This window comes from Schistosoma mansoni (assembly GCF_000237925.1).
Source record: "Schistosoma mansoni, WGS project CABG00000000 data, supercontig 0163, strain Puerto Rico, whole genome shotgun sequence".
Taxonomy (NCBI): Eukaryota; Metazoa; Platyhelminthes; class Trematoda; order Strigeidida; family Schistosomatidae; genus Schistosoma; species Schistosoma mansoni.
The window spans coordinates 91988-109802 of NW_017386052.1; the positions used below are offsets into that span (position 1 = coordinate 91988).

General features: G+C 33.0%; 1 protein-coding gene and 1 non-coding gene across 2 annotated transcripts; one reads left to right on the top strand and one right to left on the bottom strand.

Moving 5' to 3' along the window:
- Window positions 1–686: 686 nt before the first annotated feature.
- On the top strand, window positions 687–15052 carry Smp_138060 (MEG-3 (Grail) family; the record flags this gene model as incomplete). Its single annotated transcript, XM_018797664.1, has 18 exons — window positions 687–766; window positions 1060–1077; window positions 1822–1830; window positions 1936–1959; window positions 2819–2839; window positions 3337–3357; window positions 4358–4381; window positions 5270–5293; window positions 6734–6760; window positions 7239–7256; window positions 7359–7385; window positions 8718–8741; window positions 9634–9651; window positions 10354–10374; window positions 11995–12018; window positions 12523–12549; window positions 14348–14371; window positions 15018–15052. Exons 1-18 carry the CDS (start codon window positions 721–723, stop codon window positions 15050–15052), a joined length of 432 nt encoding a protein of 143 aa, XP_018646759.1. The 5' UTR covers window positions 687–720.
- Window positions 12933–13001, bottom strand: Smp_tRNA_00960_Pseudo_TTG.1.1. Its single transcript has one exon. It is a non-coding gene (tRNA).
- Window positions 15053–17815: the final 2763 nt, after the last annotated feature.

Genomic DNA, 17815 nt, shown 5'->3' on the forward strand with positions numbered 1-17815 from the left:
CAATAGAGTATCTGTTAGAGGAATTATGATAATCCATTGCGATGACAACATAAAAGGTTACCATATTAATGACATCCATATTTATTCAATGATTTCAAGCTCAACCTCACTACGCTTAAGATTATTCATATAGTAACCCATTCGATGGTCTTCGGATAGAACATTCTAAAGTTTGAATTCAGTGATCGTCTATTTCCTCTTTCTTCAGTGAGAGTGTAGTGTGTGCTACTGATGTCGACAGATATAGGTAGCATGTATCATCAATCGAAAGTGAAATGTCTGGAGGCAAAAGGTTGAGAAGATCAAATGCAAAAGAACGAGAATAAAGAATGATTGGTGCAGAAACGACATTGTTTAAATGTGAACAATCATAAGTATTTGTGACGTTTACTTTTGTCTAAAAGTTCTCTTCGCTATATGACTTCAACTTTTAAGCCTTTCTTAAGCTGACCATTTCAGAATTGACAGTAATTACTGTCACTAAGATACGTCATTGCTAATGTAAGTATTCTAATTCACAATGAAGTTGTATTCGTTAATTAAACATGACAAACAAGTGTAGTTCACGTATTATGGAACATGTGATTTCGGATTATGTTCATATGTATTTCAATAACACAATGTATATCATGTGGTCTAATTACTAAATACATTATAAATACAAGTCAGTCAGTCGACAGAACATCTGGAGTTCGCACAACTACACATACATTATTGAAGATGCTGTTCTTTGCATTGATTCTGATCATCTCTCTCCACTCATTCGGTAAATCAATCAGGGAGTTTAATTCTGAGAAAAATCTATGATAATTTGCTTTCAATGTGTTTATTGGTGTTGATGACTTCGTTTTACATCCAACTTCCAACTACTTTCAAATGAAACTTTTATCATGCATGTAATACGTAGACTTTGATCACTTCATCGTGTTTGAACTACATCAGTTTATGAAATCAGATTAATGTGTGGAAAGTTTTATTCGGTGACATTTTGATCGATTGACTTTTGTTTTACATCACATTATTAGCTAATCTGATATTGGTATTCGATCTGTTTTTTAGACTGTGCATTCACAGCTCGTAAGTTATTTGGTTTTAGATGGGTTGTTTTACTCTCTTTGTTTGAATAAAGAACAGAAACTCACATGAAACACAAGGAGTGAGAATGAGAATATGGATGGTTAATCACAATTAGTGGATATTATTTGGGGGATATTATTCTGCTAATTAACAAGTGTATATACTTCCTATCTATACACTGTGTACTCATGTATGGTGATAATATAACATCGAGTGAATAAGTCTTAACTCACTGCAAACGATATTTGTTTCTTCAGTGGATTTAGTGTTCATCACATAGCTACACTATTGAGGTGACTAAAGCACACATCCGTAAGTTGTTTCCTTCACAATTTTTGTATTATGCCAACAGTTCTCATCATCATTTCAAGATTTCTATACACGTCGTTTATTGATTGTCTGATCAACGTCGTCGAAATGAAATTGGTGATAATGATTATCTTGATAGTAGAATACAATTCATTTCCATTGTGAGAACGTCTTTCATGAAACATCCAATTGTCTATTACAGTATGTTTTGACAATGGTAATGGTTCTCCCTCATCCCATGAAGTCTTCTTAATTGGGTCAAGTAAATATTACTATTTCATAAAAGTAGATATTCAATAACAGATCTCCCTGTGCTCTAATGCTGTAACTTGTTTCCATTAAATACATAATTATTGACAAATAGTAGGTGAAAAGTTAACCCATCTAAGTGTACTTGAAATGAATCACTATCTTTTAACTTATTCTTATTAACAGAACAAGAATGTAAGTGCCTTTTTTAATAAACTGGTTTTGTTATTTCAACCATAGGCTGTTACAAGTCAAGTAATCTTTGATGGGATTCCATTGTAAACCGATTTTTAAATTTAGGTGAAAAAAATTGTAAAGGAGATAGTAAGTAAAACAACTCGTTATTCTTTATGTTGTGAATTACATTCATCTCATCACGCTCAACTTGACTTCCTATTTCACTGTACATCAGCATTCATAATAGCATTGTTCATAATTAATTATTATGTTTATGTTTGAAGAATTGGATAAACCGAAATTAGTCTTGTTTTATGTTCTGGGTTCTAGCATACGAAATCGTGGATTTACACTGTTGAGGAGTCTCATTCAAGGAGCAAGTGGATGTCCACTGCTCTCACATTTTCACTATTAGTATGAGTTAGATCAGTTCATCATCTTAAATGAAATAATGAATATCTTAGCGAACTGGCATACGAGAATGCATTGAAAATGTGAACACCTGAAATATTATTAATGTTTCTAAAATAATTAGTCCCTTTGATAAATTTCAATAATGCAATGAGAAGACGAAGTTTATCAGAATTATATGACATAATGTTTCTGATATCGAATATTATAATTTTCATCATTGATTGAATTTATTATTGAGTCTTTATGAAAGCAACCTACTTGGTGCAGGAAATCCATATAGGAGAGTGTGTCTGATGTTACTGGATGTTAGAATCAATTGATGAATGTCAGTAGAACTATACAGTACCTTACTGGTTAATGGATAGCTCCAAGTAATTTAAATTACTGTAATTGGTTTTATTTCTATAGTTTTGTTATTCCTCGTTCATGTATACAGTGTCAACATCATACATCACATTTTGAGAGGATAGCTTATATTCTTCAGAAGATATTTCATCAACCTATGTTCCAGGCTTTACTGAGAATACATATCAGTAATGTTTAAATAACTGTAATTCCTAATAACGCTGCTCATGAATTCATGTTATTACAGATGAATATGTGTCTCCAAACTGTAAGTCCATTTGAAGATTTGATGGAAATTTTCAAATAAGAGTTCCATGTTGTGTAATATGTTCATGACTCAACGCCTCATTTTGTTTGTGAAGTGTGAACGAGTGTACTAGAGTAATTTCAATGATTAAATTTGACCAATGAAAATTTATTGCAAACTGACTATGGGTTCCAGATAGCTAATGTGTTTTATCAAATGTCAGTGGATTAGATCATTAAACAGTACATGTTTGATAAGGGAAATGATCCATATAGACCACAATGTGTTCGTAACTCATTAGCAAACAGTCGAGTTTACTGGATAATTCATATTCTTCTTTGTCAGTGAACAATTTCATTCATAAACTTGAAGCCTACTTATTAGGTTGTTCAATCGGTTTCACTTATGACATATTATGTTTTACAATTTAGATGAATAACAAATGCCCATAATCAGTATTTAATTATACATCCTCATTGGTTAAAATGTCGTTTTTGATGTATACTCTCATCGTTAAGGTGGTATTCTGTGTTCTGGCAGTAAGTTATTGTTATTCAACTGTTTCACTTTGTAATGTTGATTATCATGAAACCAATGTCACTGATTAAAATGATAACCTTTTTCATCGACAGCCTTTTGTGAACTGGATTATTCTCAACAGTTTAGTGACCAATATTCACCTTTTGCACGACATGAATGATGCGATCACTTTTTCAAACGTTTAACTAAATAGTTTATCTTTGAATAAAGCAACTCTGAATCTAATTCATACTGACGACCTAAAATGCACAATAAGATACATGCAGAATGTGATTGTGTTATTTACACTCAAACAATGGTGCTCAATATTACCAAAAAGATTTCAAGTTATTCATTCCCTACAAATATGAGGATGGTGATCCATATCATAGAAAATGTGGAAATATCTAGAACGATTTATCCCTACCCTCTTCTTTTATAACAACATACTTTGAGATAAGTAATAAACGCAATGACTACACTAACTGAATAACTGAAAAGTTACAACTCGAAACGATATGAGTAGTTTAAGTGATTAATCAACAACATCGTGAACGTAATTACACAGTCTTTCATTCAGCTCGACTGTACAATATAGGTCTTTGTCTTCTGACATGATGCTACAATAATATAATCAACTGGTTTCATCAAACCAAATGTAAACCACTGTGATTGTTCAAGCTGTTCTCAATGTAAATTTAGAATAATAAAATATGAAGATCTGATTGTTATCTCTGTGCAGACGACGTTAGCTAAACAATGATCGTGTTTGCATGTAAAACTGAATACTTTACGAAGCACGTTCGTATCATCTATAGATTCTCGTTGATCGAGATGGGTTTGTCAAATCAGTGTATATTTGAATTATTCATCATGAAATGACTGTTCCAAGTGGACCGTTAAGACTCGAGAGTAGTCGCACAGATGTCTAATACTAGATTGCCTTCAGCTTTGTAAATGATTAAAATGATTTGATTGATATAATGAGATAAGTGATTATCAATTTTCTTTAATGTATAGCTATAGGACCTCAAACATTCTATTGTAAGTATGATATACCTTTTTGTTATTATATTAAATGAGAGCTCTAAGAAATCATTAGGTATTTGACTAATATTTACAAGTTGGTGACTTCACTTACGAATAGTTGTGTTTCGTGTGCTAAGAATGTTTAATGATATGATGGAAGTTTACTGAAACGCCGACCCTCAACAATATTTCAATCAGTCATGAATGAATGGTCAGTTATTGCATAAGAACAAACAAACAAGCGTACAGTGGATATACGTTTTTAAAATGATCGACCGACCTTGGAAACCAGTAGATGAGTTTCATTCATGAAGTAAATTAATCAAAAAGTTACTATCAAAATCCTTGAACTGTGTTCAAAATATCCATTCCCTTACTAGAAATATGTGCTCCTCAAACAATGTATCATTCGATTCGAAAAAAGAGGAATCAACAACTCAGATACTTAGTATAACCACCCAAACACTTCTTTTATTGAAGGTCATTTTGTTGATCTAATGATTCACTAGGAATGTAATAATTACTTTGATGATCAGTTCTACTGATAAATAGTTCGTATTGTACATAGGTACTTCAAGCGTGTTTTCCATCAAATTAACCCATCCAAGGGACATTTCAGTTGACACTGACGTTTTATTCTGGAATATTCAAATAATCAACCAATCAAATTAGAAGCAGTTGTATGATCACTGAAGTGAATTATTTTAATTATTCTGTGATTACAGTAAACCAAATATAACACACATGATACATGATCTTAGCTCAGAGAGCAGAGAAGTACTGTTACTAAATCGGATTGAATATCAAGATGTATTCTGGTAACTGTGTAATTCTGAAATACAGTTTATGTAGTTCATATAATTTATATTCAGAGCACTAATGTTTAGATCATTATTTTTGCAGGTTATCTCGGATGCAGTCATAATGGTTTGTCTCGTTATTTTATATTGCTTAAATCTGTTAGACTAGTGAAAGAATATACAGTGAATATATCAATTTCCAATTAACTGGTCAGACATTTAGAATAGATGATTTATGACTGATTATGAAGTCCGTGTGCGAGTATATTGATTATTTGAACTGGTTGAGTGGATGATCCCGCATCTCACTTTTGATGTTTACATAGAGACTATTGTCCAGTGCTTTCTAACACACATCGACTGCGCCTATCATCTGGTGACTTTATTGAAAAATTGAGTATACAATGCACAAATGCCAACGATGACTGATCGTAACACATTCCACAATATTAACAACTTAACGATTTAACCCATTACCATTAGTGACATATGATCAGTGATGTTGTATGACTGATTTTTTTGCACACAAATTGTAGAACTGATATATTTGGTTGTACAAATAACCACAGTACACAACTGAACCATGGAATTTTACTCTGTTCTTACCCGTAATAACGAATGATTCCAGTTCAATAAAGTGTACGCAACACATCTTAGTACATAGTAGATTTAAGTACTTTAATATTTGATAACTCGAAGGCTTGCTAAACTAAACTACTTATCACAGGATGATCATAAAGAGGTAATTCCTGTTTTCGGATATAGAAATCAAAATGAAATAATAATTTTCAATGTATTGTGCAAATGACTTCAAAATAGGTGATCTACTTCTGCTTAAAATGTAACGTAGGTGACAGACATTTACTGTAACACTTTCAACGGAGCAAACAACTTATAATTTGAATAGACAGTTGTGATACATACATATTCACTAATACATATTGTTTCATTGCCTCATCTTTAAAGGTTTGTTTAGTTTCCCAAATGTTTCAGAAAGGGATAATGAAGGCTTCATTTCAATCAAAATGTCGATGGAATGAATTAACTATTTCGTTCTTCTTTGAAATCCCTCACAGACTGAGTACAACATCTGTTACAATAGAATGTAGGACTTGTACGTTTTTGACAAAACATGTTACAATCTGATGATCTGATCAAAATCCTGTCACAGTAACATTTACTGAAATCAAGTTGTTTTCATCAAAACATTATCAAGATCGTTCCATGTTTGTTTCATGAAGTCAAAGAGAGGAAATTGAATATAAAGAACTATTCAGTAACTCATGGTTCCAATGAGTTTTCTAATCTGTTTATCTTGGCTTCTCCTGTTTATAAATACTACAAGAATTCAAAAGTATATGAATTGTGTTCAGTTTCAGAAGTTCTCGAATGAACCGGATGTTTGCTTAGCCGCATAAATGAGCTACATTTGAGCTCGAGGGAATGACTTATTTAGTTATTAAAGTCATATTTATCGGTTCCAGGTGATGTCACTTGTTGAACTGATAAACACTTAAATGACTTCAATGTAGCATTTAAATATTGATCGATTGTTTTGCAATTTCAGCCACCAAACAAAGCGAATTCGACAATTGTAAGTTTTGGAACTGAAATATTTGGTTTCTGGAGTTATTTTTGATGTTGATTGATGAACAAATTCAAAGCATTTGTCCGTATTCTCATTTCATTTCCGTAAGAAAGTTGCTACGTTTTAACGTGTTTCCTTTCTAGCAAACTTTGATTGATATGAATGTTGACCGATTTTAACTTATGGAGTGACCACTTACATTATTAACGATATCTGATTGCCTGGTGATCAGTAATCAGTCTGTTTTAACTGGTTAGATAGAAATTTAGGATATTCTAGTTATTGTCAGTTCTCAAGATTGAACTCAGATGCTGATTGCATTAACCAACAATCGAATGTTTAGTTCCTTTCTTCCAATAATAATTCATACACACTTGATTCAATCACTTGGATGTGATGTTAAGTACTATTCACTTACTGAGTTAGTTGATTTAATCATTGGACAATTGAAATTACAGCTTAATTACCTATTATATTTCCCCAGGTAAAACAAAGTGTGATGGTAAGTGAGAATAAATCAATAATGACAGTTCCATGAAATTTCAGTCCACAAATTACATTCAGTTTTGTTTCATTATAATTTCGGAATTCGCTTTTATTGTAGGTGGTGTCCAGCTTACTAAAGAAGCGTGTAAGTACCCAAACGATTTATTTTGTTGTATGTGCACGATAAGCTTAGAAACGCGCCCTGAAATCGAATCGATAAATTGTGATTTAAACGGCTATCCGATGTTCTCTTTCAATCAACCTACAATTCATATTTGATTCAACTCTCTGATACACTTCACGATATGAAAGACATCAGTCTGTTTGAATAGAAACACTTTTTAAACCAATAACTGTTATGCAATCCGTACAATCCGTACATTGTATTTATTAGTCCGTTCAAGGAATCATTAATAATTAAACATTTCATAAGAGCGAGCATCAAAAGGATGCTTTACAGATGTGGTGACGAAACCTCAACAAAATATCCAATAGTTTATTGAATGAGTCGATAACGAATATCTGAATCGTCGAGACACCAATGTGGTGCAAATGTTCTTCGTATTCAGAATTCTCCGAAATTTAAAAATATGAAATAAATATGAAAATTCATAGTGTGGTATACGATGTGAATTATCTAGAATCAATTAATTCTTACTAATTTATTTGTCGTTGCTACTCAGTTGGATTGTGTTGCACATGCTGCTGTAACGAACTTATCAGTTTTCAATTCATTTAGAAATTAATATTTTCTAGACCAGAAACGGATAACCGGGAGACAGTGATTAGTTGGCTAAATATTAGGTGCTATCCGTACACTGTATTATTCGGTTTTCCTCAGACCTTCCACAACAAAACGTCAATAAATCTGATGGTTGCTATAGATATGGTCATACCTATGTCATTTACACTGACAATAAGTTTAATTTTATTCTGTGAAATGTGTTTCTGTGTATCAGAAATGACAATGATGATTCGAATTGATGTGCCTAAAAGGTATGTTCAGTAACTGTTGCAGATTCCAAGTGATGATATCACAGATCGAACATCGTTTTGCTGTGATTAGAATAGAGTAATAAGGAAATGATTTCCTCTGATAATACAATTTTTTTGAATTTTCCAACACTCTCATTCACTTGCGGTTCTACAAGCATGACCTGAACAGTCAGATATGGTTACATTCTGTGGACTCATGATTTTATATTAACGATATCAATGAATGTATTCAGTGATAGTTCTTGAGAGGACGAGTCAGCATTGACAATGATTTGACTTCGACGAAGGATCTTATGGACTAGACAGTCATATCATGTCAAGTTAACAATATTGATTTAACCATTATTCTAGTAACACAGATAAGTGCAGATATGTCGACCTACACCCAAATCCTACATACTAACTAGTAAATAATTAAAAATTTCTTGAATTAAAATCTTAGTTTTATGTTTGACTTTCTATTTACCTAACATTTCTTAAGGTCTGAGTAACTGTGGTCTTATTAGTAAGTTGCTTAAATTTGTACTGAATATTCTTATCCAAGGATTAATACATAGTCCATTTTATACATCATGATATTTAATTGTAGTATGAGCATGACTATAATATTCCGTTTGTTAACAACTTAATCTACTCTCAGGAACGTCCAAGTGCACGAGGAGATATCACAGTGTATGACTTTGAATCCTCTCTCTGCTCATCGTGATGATCTTTCATACCTAATCCATATTCAATTCTCGCGTAATACACACACAGACGTAAAGTTCTCGTTCTCAGTGCATTTCTCAGACACTGCCATCAATGTGATATGGTCAAACTTGTTAAGTTTGATTTTCATCAGCAGTAACTTGATACAATCTGAGTGTACTGATCGATTTCATTGAATTTGTGTAATGTTCTGGAGACTGTGGCTTAGAGAACGTGTTTACAGCTTTGGATACACTTGAGCCTGGTCTACTTATTTCTGACCTCGGTAGATCGAGTAATGGCTTTATTTTGTCACGTTTCTGGTAAAGTGTTTGAACTGTACCGAGAAAGCAGTCTGTTGTGTTGTGGCACACCATCCTGCTAACCCATCTTGAAGTACGGACTAAGGTGTTTACAATATGCATGTATATAGTAAGCAGATTTGTGGACAAGAAAGCTTCATCGTAATCTTACCATTAATCTCAATCCATTAGATGAATATGATTATATCACTGAAATAGTGTTGTTTGTAAATTGTGTTCTAAGCAATGCGGCTAATTTGACAATGTTGTGATAGGATCTCACTAAGTTTAGAATAAACTATTCAGTGACACTTGTCTTAAACAAGATAGAAGAAGGCTCAACAATAATGTTTTATGTTTTAAGAGATATACCTACAAATTCACCCATTCATATTGTTTCATTTCCAGCCACACACCCTGAATTGTGTAAGTTGCACATCATTCTTAAACTGCTGAATGATGAATATAAGAATGTTGTGAAATTTTCAGATAGAATCTAATTTATTGATAACATGGTGTAACACTGACTGACTGATTACGAATGCAGATCTTTTTCACATCAGTGATGTCGTATTATAAATGTGCTGGTCTATCGATAAAATACATTGAGTTTACAAAGGACGAGAAAAATGTACAGCACTTAGACTTACACAGTGTGTGAATACCCGTAGTTAAGTATCTTATTTCAGATAATGCATGTATAGAAAGAGGGTAGAGAGTTATAGACAGTTTCAAAATTACTAAATAAATCAAATCGTCAAAGAACAATTGAAAGTTTTCTCATAGATTGAAAGGAAAAGATGTCACCATAATTGGTTGTAGTGATCAAGATTGTCAACAACAAAAATATCCTAATAGATTTGGTCTGGTTTATAATTGTGAAGTTGACGGTCGTTCGTTTAACTTTAAGAATCTCGTTTTGGAAAGTTCATTTCCAACTCACTGTGAACATATAAACTAGCGTGAGACTAATGATTATGTTATCATTTTCTAATGCTTTCTAAAGTAGCTATTGTGTTGTTCGAGTAGTTCTTCTGGAATATGTTAATATGTAACAGCAGAGATAATGTTCACACCAAACACGTTTACTTAATCATCCATTTTAAATAATGTAAACAATCATTTCAGGTGATGCCGTTTGTGGTGGAAGTAAGTTCTAAAGTATTGGAAATATATATGAGTTAAAAAGTGTGAATAATGATGAATTCACGTATGTGAAAATGCATTATAGCCAATTCACTATGTCGATTTCGATACTGAATAGGACTCACATAAAAGTGACGTTGTTTATTGGGATTTAATTAACATGAATCAATTGAACACGCAACATTGATGTTTTGACAATGTGATATGAAAGGGGACTTCAACAGAATCTTACTGTTAATTATGTAGACGATACTAGATGCAAACGTCTCATATGAGTGATGAAATCCAAGTGATTGGAACGAATTTTCATTGAAATATTTGTTTTATGTATTAATTGTGCTTTGTAAAAATGATTTGAGAAGTTTCAGAAATGTGCCTTCTGTATTCAAGCATCAGGCGTTATACATTATTACTGTAGACATGATCTAAACTTTTCACGTATCACAGTCGAATTGTTGAGGCCAGACTACTGGAATCCGTTTTCACATTTTTACCTTCAATTTACAGACATGTTCTTTAGGTAATTATTATATTCAACTTTCAACATTTTACAGATGATGGAGGCTCATTTCCAATTTGTAAGTCATTTTTGATGGCAATTTGGCTACAACATTAATGCATGTTAAATTTCTTTACTGCCCATTATTGTACCAGTCAAACATAATAGCTTGATATGAACTAAAAGCTGGAAGTTAATCGAATGAAAACCAATGACCTGACAATCTCCAGGCGTATTCTGTAACAGTTGAACGATGAAATCAGATATCTCAATATTTAGTCTTAAAGTGACGGACCTGAGATGAATATTATATAGTACAATATAGTTGAAATCGCTATCCAGCGATGACTGTATTTTTTTCAGGCAACAGAAAGGTGTATTTGAGCTATACACCTAGAACAATTCGGTTACACATATATTTGTCAAGGCACTTTCTATGAAAACTTAGAATGATTAATCAAACAAATGTCTAATAAAAGAATCGTAGTTTACTACTATAGAAGGGGACGTTTAAGATTATGACAAATAGTTTCTGTCCATTTGAAGGAATGATGGACTCACTAATAACCAAACCTAACTATTCTTTCCTCATAGTTTTAAATAACATTTTAAATGCTATACCTAACATTAGTGTTTTGTCTCATTTCTATTGTAGTTTGCAATTGGTCCCCTCGATTTTCTTCTTCCTATAATTATCGAATCACTTAAAAACGACTAGGTTCGAAACCACACATATTCGCTTTTTGATAACTCATCGATATGTATTTGTGTATTAACGGAAACTCGTGAAATGATTTCTACAGTATACTTTGAGATAATCATTCTTGGTATGTATGTTTCATTGTGTAAACACGGACTCAGTGTATTGAATAGTAACCAACTTGGAAGCGTATTATATTAAAACTGACAAAAAGCAAAGATACTGATTGTCAAAATATGTTTGACAATATTTCTTCATTATTCACCTTGAAACTAATTGAGCGACCAAATTCCATTTCAAATAGGTTTCTTTCAGGGTTTGTCAATGTGAAATAACCAGACACCTTGAATACGAATAATATTCCTTTTCTTCCGAGTTTTTCAGTTATATTGTCAGCATTTAAACGAATGTGATTTACATTTAGGTTTGTATAATTGCGATCAGAAACGTAAGTGATACAAGTGAATTTAGATATTTATCATATTATACTATGCAACGATTATTGTGTATGACACTATTGAAGATTCATTCACCGTTATCACTGCTTGTAAACTCAACAAGGAATTCAAATAGTTATGTTTATTGATCTGATCAACTACATAGTTGAACTCAACAATGTCTCTGAATCACAGTTATGCCTTTTCATAAATGAATGTTATTCCATCAGAATAGTTTTGAAATACTTTTCTTAGTCAGTTTTAGTGAAGAATTTCATTCTTGGAAAATCCAATTCAGGAAACTGTTTCTACCAGTGTTAAATTTAGGCGGTCAAAGAATCCATCGATTGCAATATAAATATGATTAACTGAAGTGATCTGATTTGGACTACGTTAATGCTTGAGTTGTATCACATAAGACTCATAATTCTGTAAAATGGAAACAAAAATATATAAATCGTGTTACTGTGGGATGCGGGATATTTACCTCTTCATTATCTTATTTAATTTTCAAGATACAGATCCACGTAAAGATGGAGCAGGTAAGGTGCCTTCTGTTTATTATCACAATTGTCATGATTCGAGTTAATTTCGGCCTTATGAATGTTCATTAGGAGAGTTTCTCCCATCTCTATTTGTATTATGAAGTAGATTCGCGGCCAGCATTCAAACATGTAAATTACGTAAATTAATTGAAATCGTGTTAGAAAGCGAATCTTAATATAACTACCAATGTCAACTCTAACTACAACAGGATATGTGAACACTAATATGAATGATGTCATCAAGCTTGAACACCGTTGAAAACCTGGAAGCATTGGACGGTCTTCTCGTTTGGATAGTCACTAACAGTGGAATCCAGGACGCGCGTTTCGTCCTACTTGGGACTCGTCAGCTGGATGTACCTGTATTTTACAGTTGATGTTGACTCTGGGACTCGAACCTAGTACCTTTCACTTCAAACGTCATCGCGTTATCCACTCGGCCACTAAGTCACTCAGCCACTATCTATCTTTACTTACCATGCTTGTGAATTAAGGCTATATCGAGGCAATACGCACAGTATGTACATATGCCAATTAGAAACTGACCAGTTGCAGTGCTAACACATCGATGGGAAGATTCAAACAAACAATACTAAATGAATTTAGTCTTCTCGTTTGTTTGCGCGTTGGCAGTGATTAGTAGATAAATGTTAATAATCGACGCAGTCTCTGTTTGGAAAAAGGTTGAAAAATATCCATTAATTATTACTCGCAACATTCAGTGGACAGTGACAATAATATGGACTGAATTATTATAGACTTTCAAGTAGTGGTTCAAGATTTAGATTGTGTGAACAACTACAAACTAAGTATTTGTCGACTAAACATGAAAACTGTGAAGTGAGATATTGTTTGTGCGTAGTTGTGTGAGTCAATATGAAAATACGTCGATATTACGTCTTGTGTGTTTACAAAACTTTATATTCACTTCAATATACAATCAACAATGTTCAATGCCGTTATATGTAAATTCACTAGATACTATTGTTTTCATGAAATTAGAATCATTCATTTTACCCATAATATTCGTCTTCTGATATTTTTCTCGCTGTCACATAGTTTACAAATGACTTCCTCTATTTCTGTTTACTGGATCATTGTGCTTCATTGATAGTTAGCTTGAAAGACAATTTTTGACTGTTATTGCTTGATTCACTTAGTTGACAATCTATAAGGGATAGATATCAAGTTTACCACTTTCTAGAAACAGGTATTTCTATTGAAAACTTTGATTACTCACCTTCTGAGTAAATCAACAACTCAATGCTCTGCATCGGAACATATTGAAGTAATTGATCCTGCTCTTTTGGTATATGTTGACTGCATAGACTATGATAAACTATTGAGGTGTTGCACATTTGTGCGTTTTATACGTATTTTTGTTTCTATCAGCATTTCTTATCATTTGATAAGAGTAATCGTTGAGTCTACCCCATACAGAAGATGAATCCAGGGTAATATTGATTCTGGACGTTACTCTCAAAGTCGAATGAAGATTGGCGAAATGAAATAGAACTATCACGCTTATTTTGCTGTTTAGTTGGTCGTATCTTTGCAAACATATCCACCATTAGTCGATCTACCTTCTGCATAATATCTAAGATGGTTTGTTGAGAAATACGTTTATTTCTGTGCATCGTAAATTATACAAGCTGTGCAATACTCAGCGCTAATGGAAAAACACAAAATATGAGATCTTGGTTCCAGAGTGCTTTTTGATATTCGTCGTATCATAATTTTTCATCCCATCAAACATCATGATAACTAAATATTTATCGTTATTTATTTAAAAAAGATGGTTCGGAAGACTTTGACAAATGTAAGTGTAATACTTCCTACTATACAATATTGATCGTGGAATTAATACCGCATTATTATGCAACGTTGTCTGAATGTGACAAACCAAAAGCTTTTGATTCATGAACACTTTTGAAATGAAGGAAACCTAATGCTTCTTATGACAGACTATTCAAGATCCAACATTCTTTAGCATTTATTACATTAGCGTTTTAGAAAAATAAGCTGAATTGTTTAGATGTTTTGCAGAGATATGCCACAATAAGTAAATGGCAGTTGTTCACCAATAGAAAGTGAAAGATTATCAGTACATTCAGTGTATATGTTGTTCTGTGTAGATAACTTCACAGAAGTCTACATTCTGAAACTGTTCATTTCAAAGCGAATAACTTAGATCCGTACAAGAAGACTTTCGAATTCACAAAATGATCCAATCAAAGTAGCCATATTTTTACCCATGTTATTAAATTGATCCTCATATTTATGTAGATATTCCTTCATTGATAATTGATATCTCTTGACTTAATACTACTTAAATGTAGGAATTCTAGAGAAGAAATATTTTGAAGAGACTATTCTCTAGTTTTCTTTTATATGTCGTTAGCTGTTGATATTGCTTTATAGGAGTTTATTCATCAACGCAACTGGAAAAATGTTTTCTTTTCCAGGTAAAACAAAGTGCTACAAAATGGCGGGACAGTGAATTCCCGAAACAGATTGTTCTTTGTTCTATCAAATATCTTTTGTCGTACGTTAAATACGATGTTGGAACTGAATATCTCATCATGTCCATGTTTTATTGTCTTGCTTGTTTGTTAACTGTCATTAAAGAATAGTGACTTATCTTAATCAAATACATTCATAATATAATTAGCAAATTGTTTATATTTTGAACTTGTCAATGTTTATACCCTCTGAAATTTACCTCATGAAGCTCCTGACCATGTCTTAATTAACTACGATTGATAGTCATTCATAATTAGAATAGTGAAAGTTGTAAGGAAGCAAATAATTGAAACTGAACTATTTTGAGTCTACTTTCATATTCTGCTAATAAAAATACTCAATTGAAAGTGGGAGAAATATTTAAATAATTATCAGAATGGTGAACAGTGTAGATTATAGTAATCTTTACAGTTGAATTCACGAGTCGATCTAAGCTAGACCACCACTGAAACCTGGAGGCACCAGAGACCGTTTCATTTTAGTGATCAGTGGAGTAAACTCGGTGTCCGTTGTGAGACAGTTATCCACCTCAAATAATAGATGAAGGGTTGTGCAAGATCACATTAGACACAACATCATTGGATGCGGTCTCAGCTGTTTCGAGGTTAAGTGTTTGCACACGAGACCGAAGGTCCTGGGTTCGAGTTACGCATGTGGAATCATGGATGGGCACTACTGAAAAGCATCATACTAGGATGAAATATTTTTAGTTACGACAGTTTCTTGAACGCTCTAACGATAACATACAAACTGAACGGATAAACGTTAATCCATATGACACATGTTTGATATGGATTTGCGTCAGATAGATGAAAAGATAACTAGCTCTGTTATCACTTGGTAAACATCCGGTAAATGTTGCTAATATTGCTGAAGATTGATGATGAAGCAGCGCACCATCCATAACTGTAGGATGAAGAGCTATACTGAATTACAGATAACTTACAAACAAACAAACCAAAGTTCTGAGTTCAAATAACACATGTGTACAAGTCCTCGTGAATGTAAGTAGTATATCATCTAGCAGTAAACCGTTCATTGATTTAGGATTTTAAATGTTTAAACATTACTATACTATCAATGCAACATGAGTCGTCTCTCCATGATGAACTTAGGTTTCTCACACTGCAAAATATTGAACATTATCCTTACCTCAATGTCTGATGTTCACGTTTTTACGTAGTAGGGAAAAGAAATTCTTACTTATTAATTGTATCAATAAAAGGTTTGATGGACAAATAAACTATGTCGTGGAGAAAATTTGTCAACATCTGAATCATTAACAAAATTGTAGAAAACTTGGAAAACTAAAATAAAAATAAGTCGGAGTCTCTCACCTCGTTAGTTATTCTTATATTATTTCTAATTTAAAATATGAGTATCATCAGAAGGGGTTTTGTGGAGATTATAATAATTTTAATAGTTGAGATCATAAATCAATTGAAGCTAAACCACCATGGAAAACCTGGAAGCACTGGACGGCCGTTTCGTCCTATTGTGGGACTTCAAAGCAGTGCGCATCCACGATCCCGCCTCGTAAGATTCGAATATAGGACCTATTAGTTTCGCGCGCGAGAACCTAACCACTGAACCACTGAGCCGGCATTCAAAAGTGTTAATATGGATGTGTCGCTAAATTTCGTGGATCAGTTGAAGTTAGACACTAACACTGTCGGATGCCGGCTCAATGATCTAGTGGTAAAGCACTCACGCGCGAAACTGATAGATCCTGTATTCGAATCTCGTCAGGCGGGATCGTGGATACGCACTTCTTTGAAGTCCCACAATAGGACAAAACGGCCGTCCAGTGCTTCCAGGTTTTCCATAGTGGTCTAGCTTCAATTGATTCATGATCTCAACTATTAAAATTTAAAATATGTGTGTTTTTGATTTCACTTAAAGGCTATACAGCTTTCTTTCTGTAATTTGTATAATTACGTAACAAAACTTACTCGCAATATAATAACTTCATGTCATTCAAATAATTATTATCAAATTATCAACAATGTGAACTTTATTGTAATTGTGTACAACCCGTAAAGCGGCCTGTTTGAATATCTAGGCTACCTGTTCCTGTTATCTGAATATTCCAACATGTTTTCTGTCTTTGTTTTAACACATCATTATGTCTACTAATCGGATAAACTATTCAGGCGCGTTTATTAAAAGTTTACAATCTTTCTATGTACAAGTTATAATAAAGTACAATCCGAGACATTGCGGTGGCTGGCAGGTAAGATACATTGAGATATAAATTTCTGAACTGTTGACATCTAACCTGGCAATTTATCATTAAATTCGATTAAGAAATGAGAAACGGGAAACCTGTTTTAAATACTACTAGAGAAAAGGAATAATGAGTTCAATGGTAAATAAAGTTATTTTACAAGAAAATATAAACATCTCAAAGATGGTGGAGAAGATTTATAGATCAGGTGGATGATTTTGATGGTGTTTTGTTCTTTGAGCTGGATGGTTTGTTCGTGGAGCTTTCATCGTCCTTCTGAACGACATCATCAGCACAAACTTCATGTCTTAAAGAATCATCGCTAGTCTTTATTCATTGCCAAGATGTATCATTACTTTTCCTACGATGTAATCTATGAAATTACTGTAAATTTGAAAACAAAACAAACATTAATTTAAAGCGGTAACAATGTGAATTAATTTTATTTCATTATGTACTTATCATCCACTCCACCCCCCACCCCCCGAAAAAAAAGAAAACAGTCTTAAACAA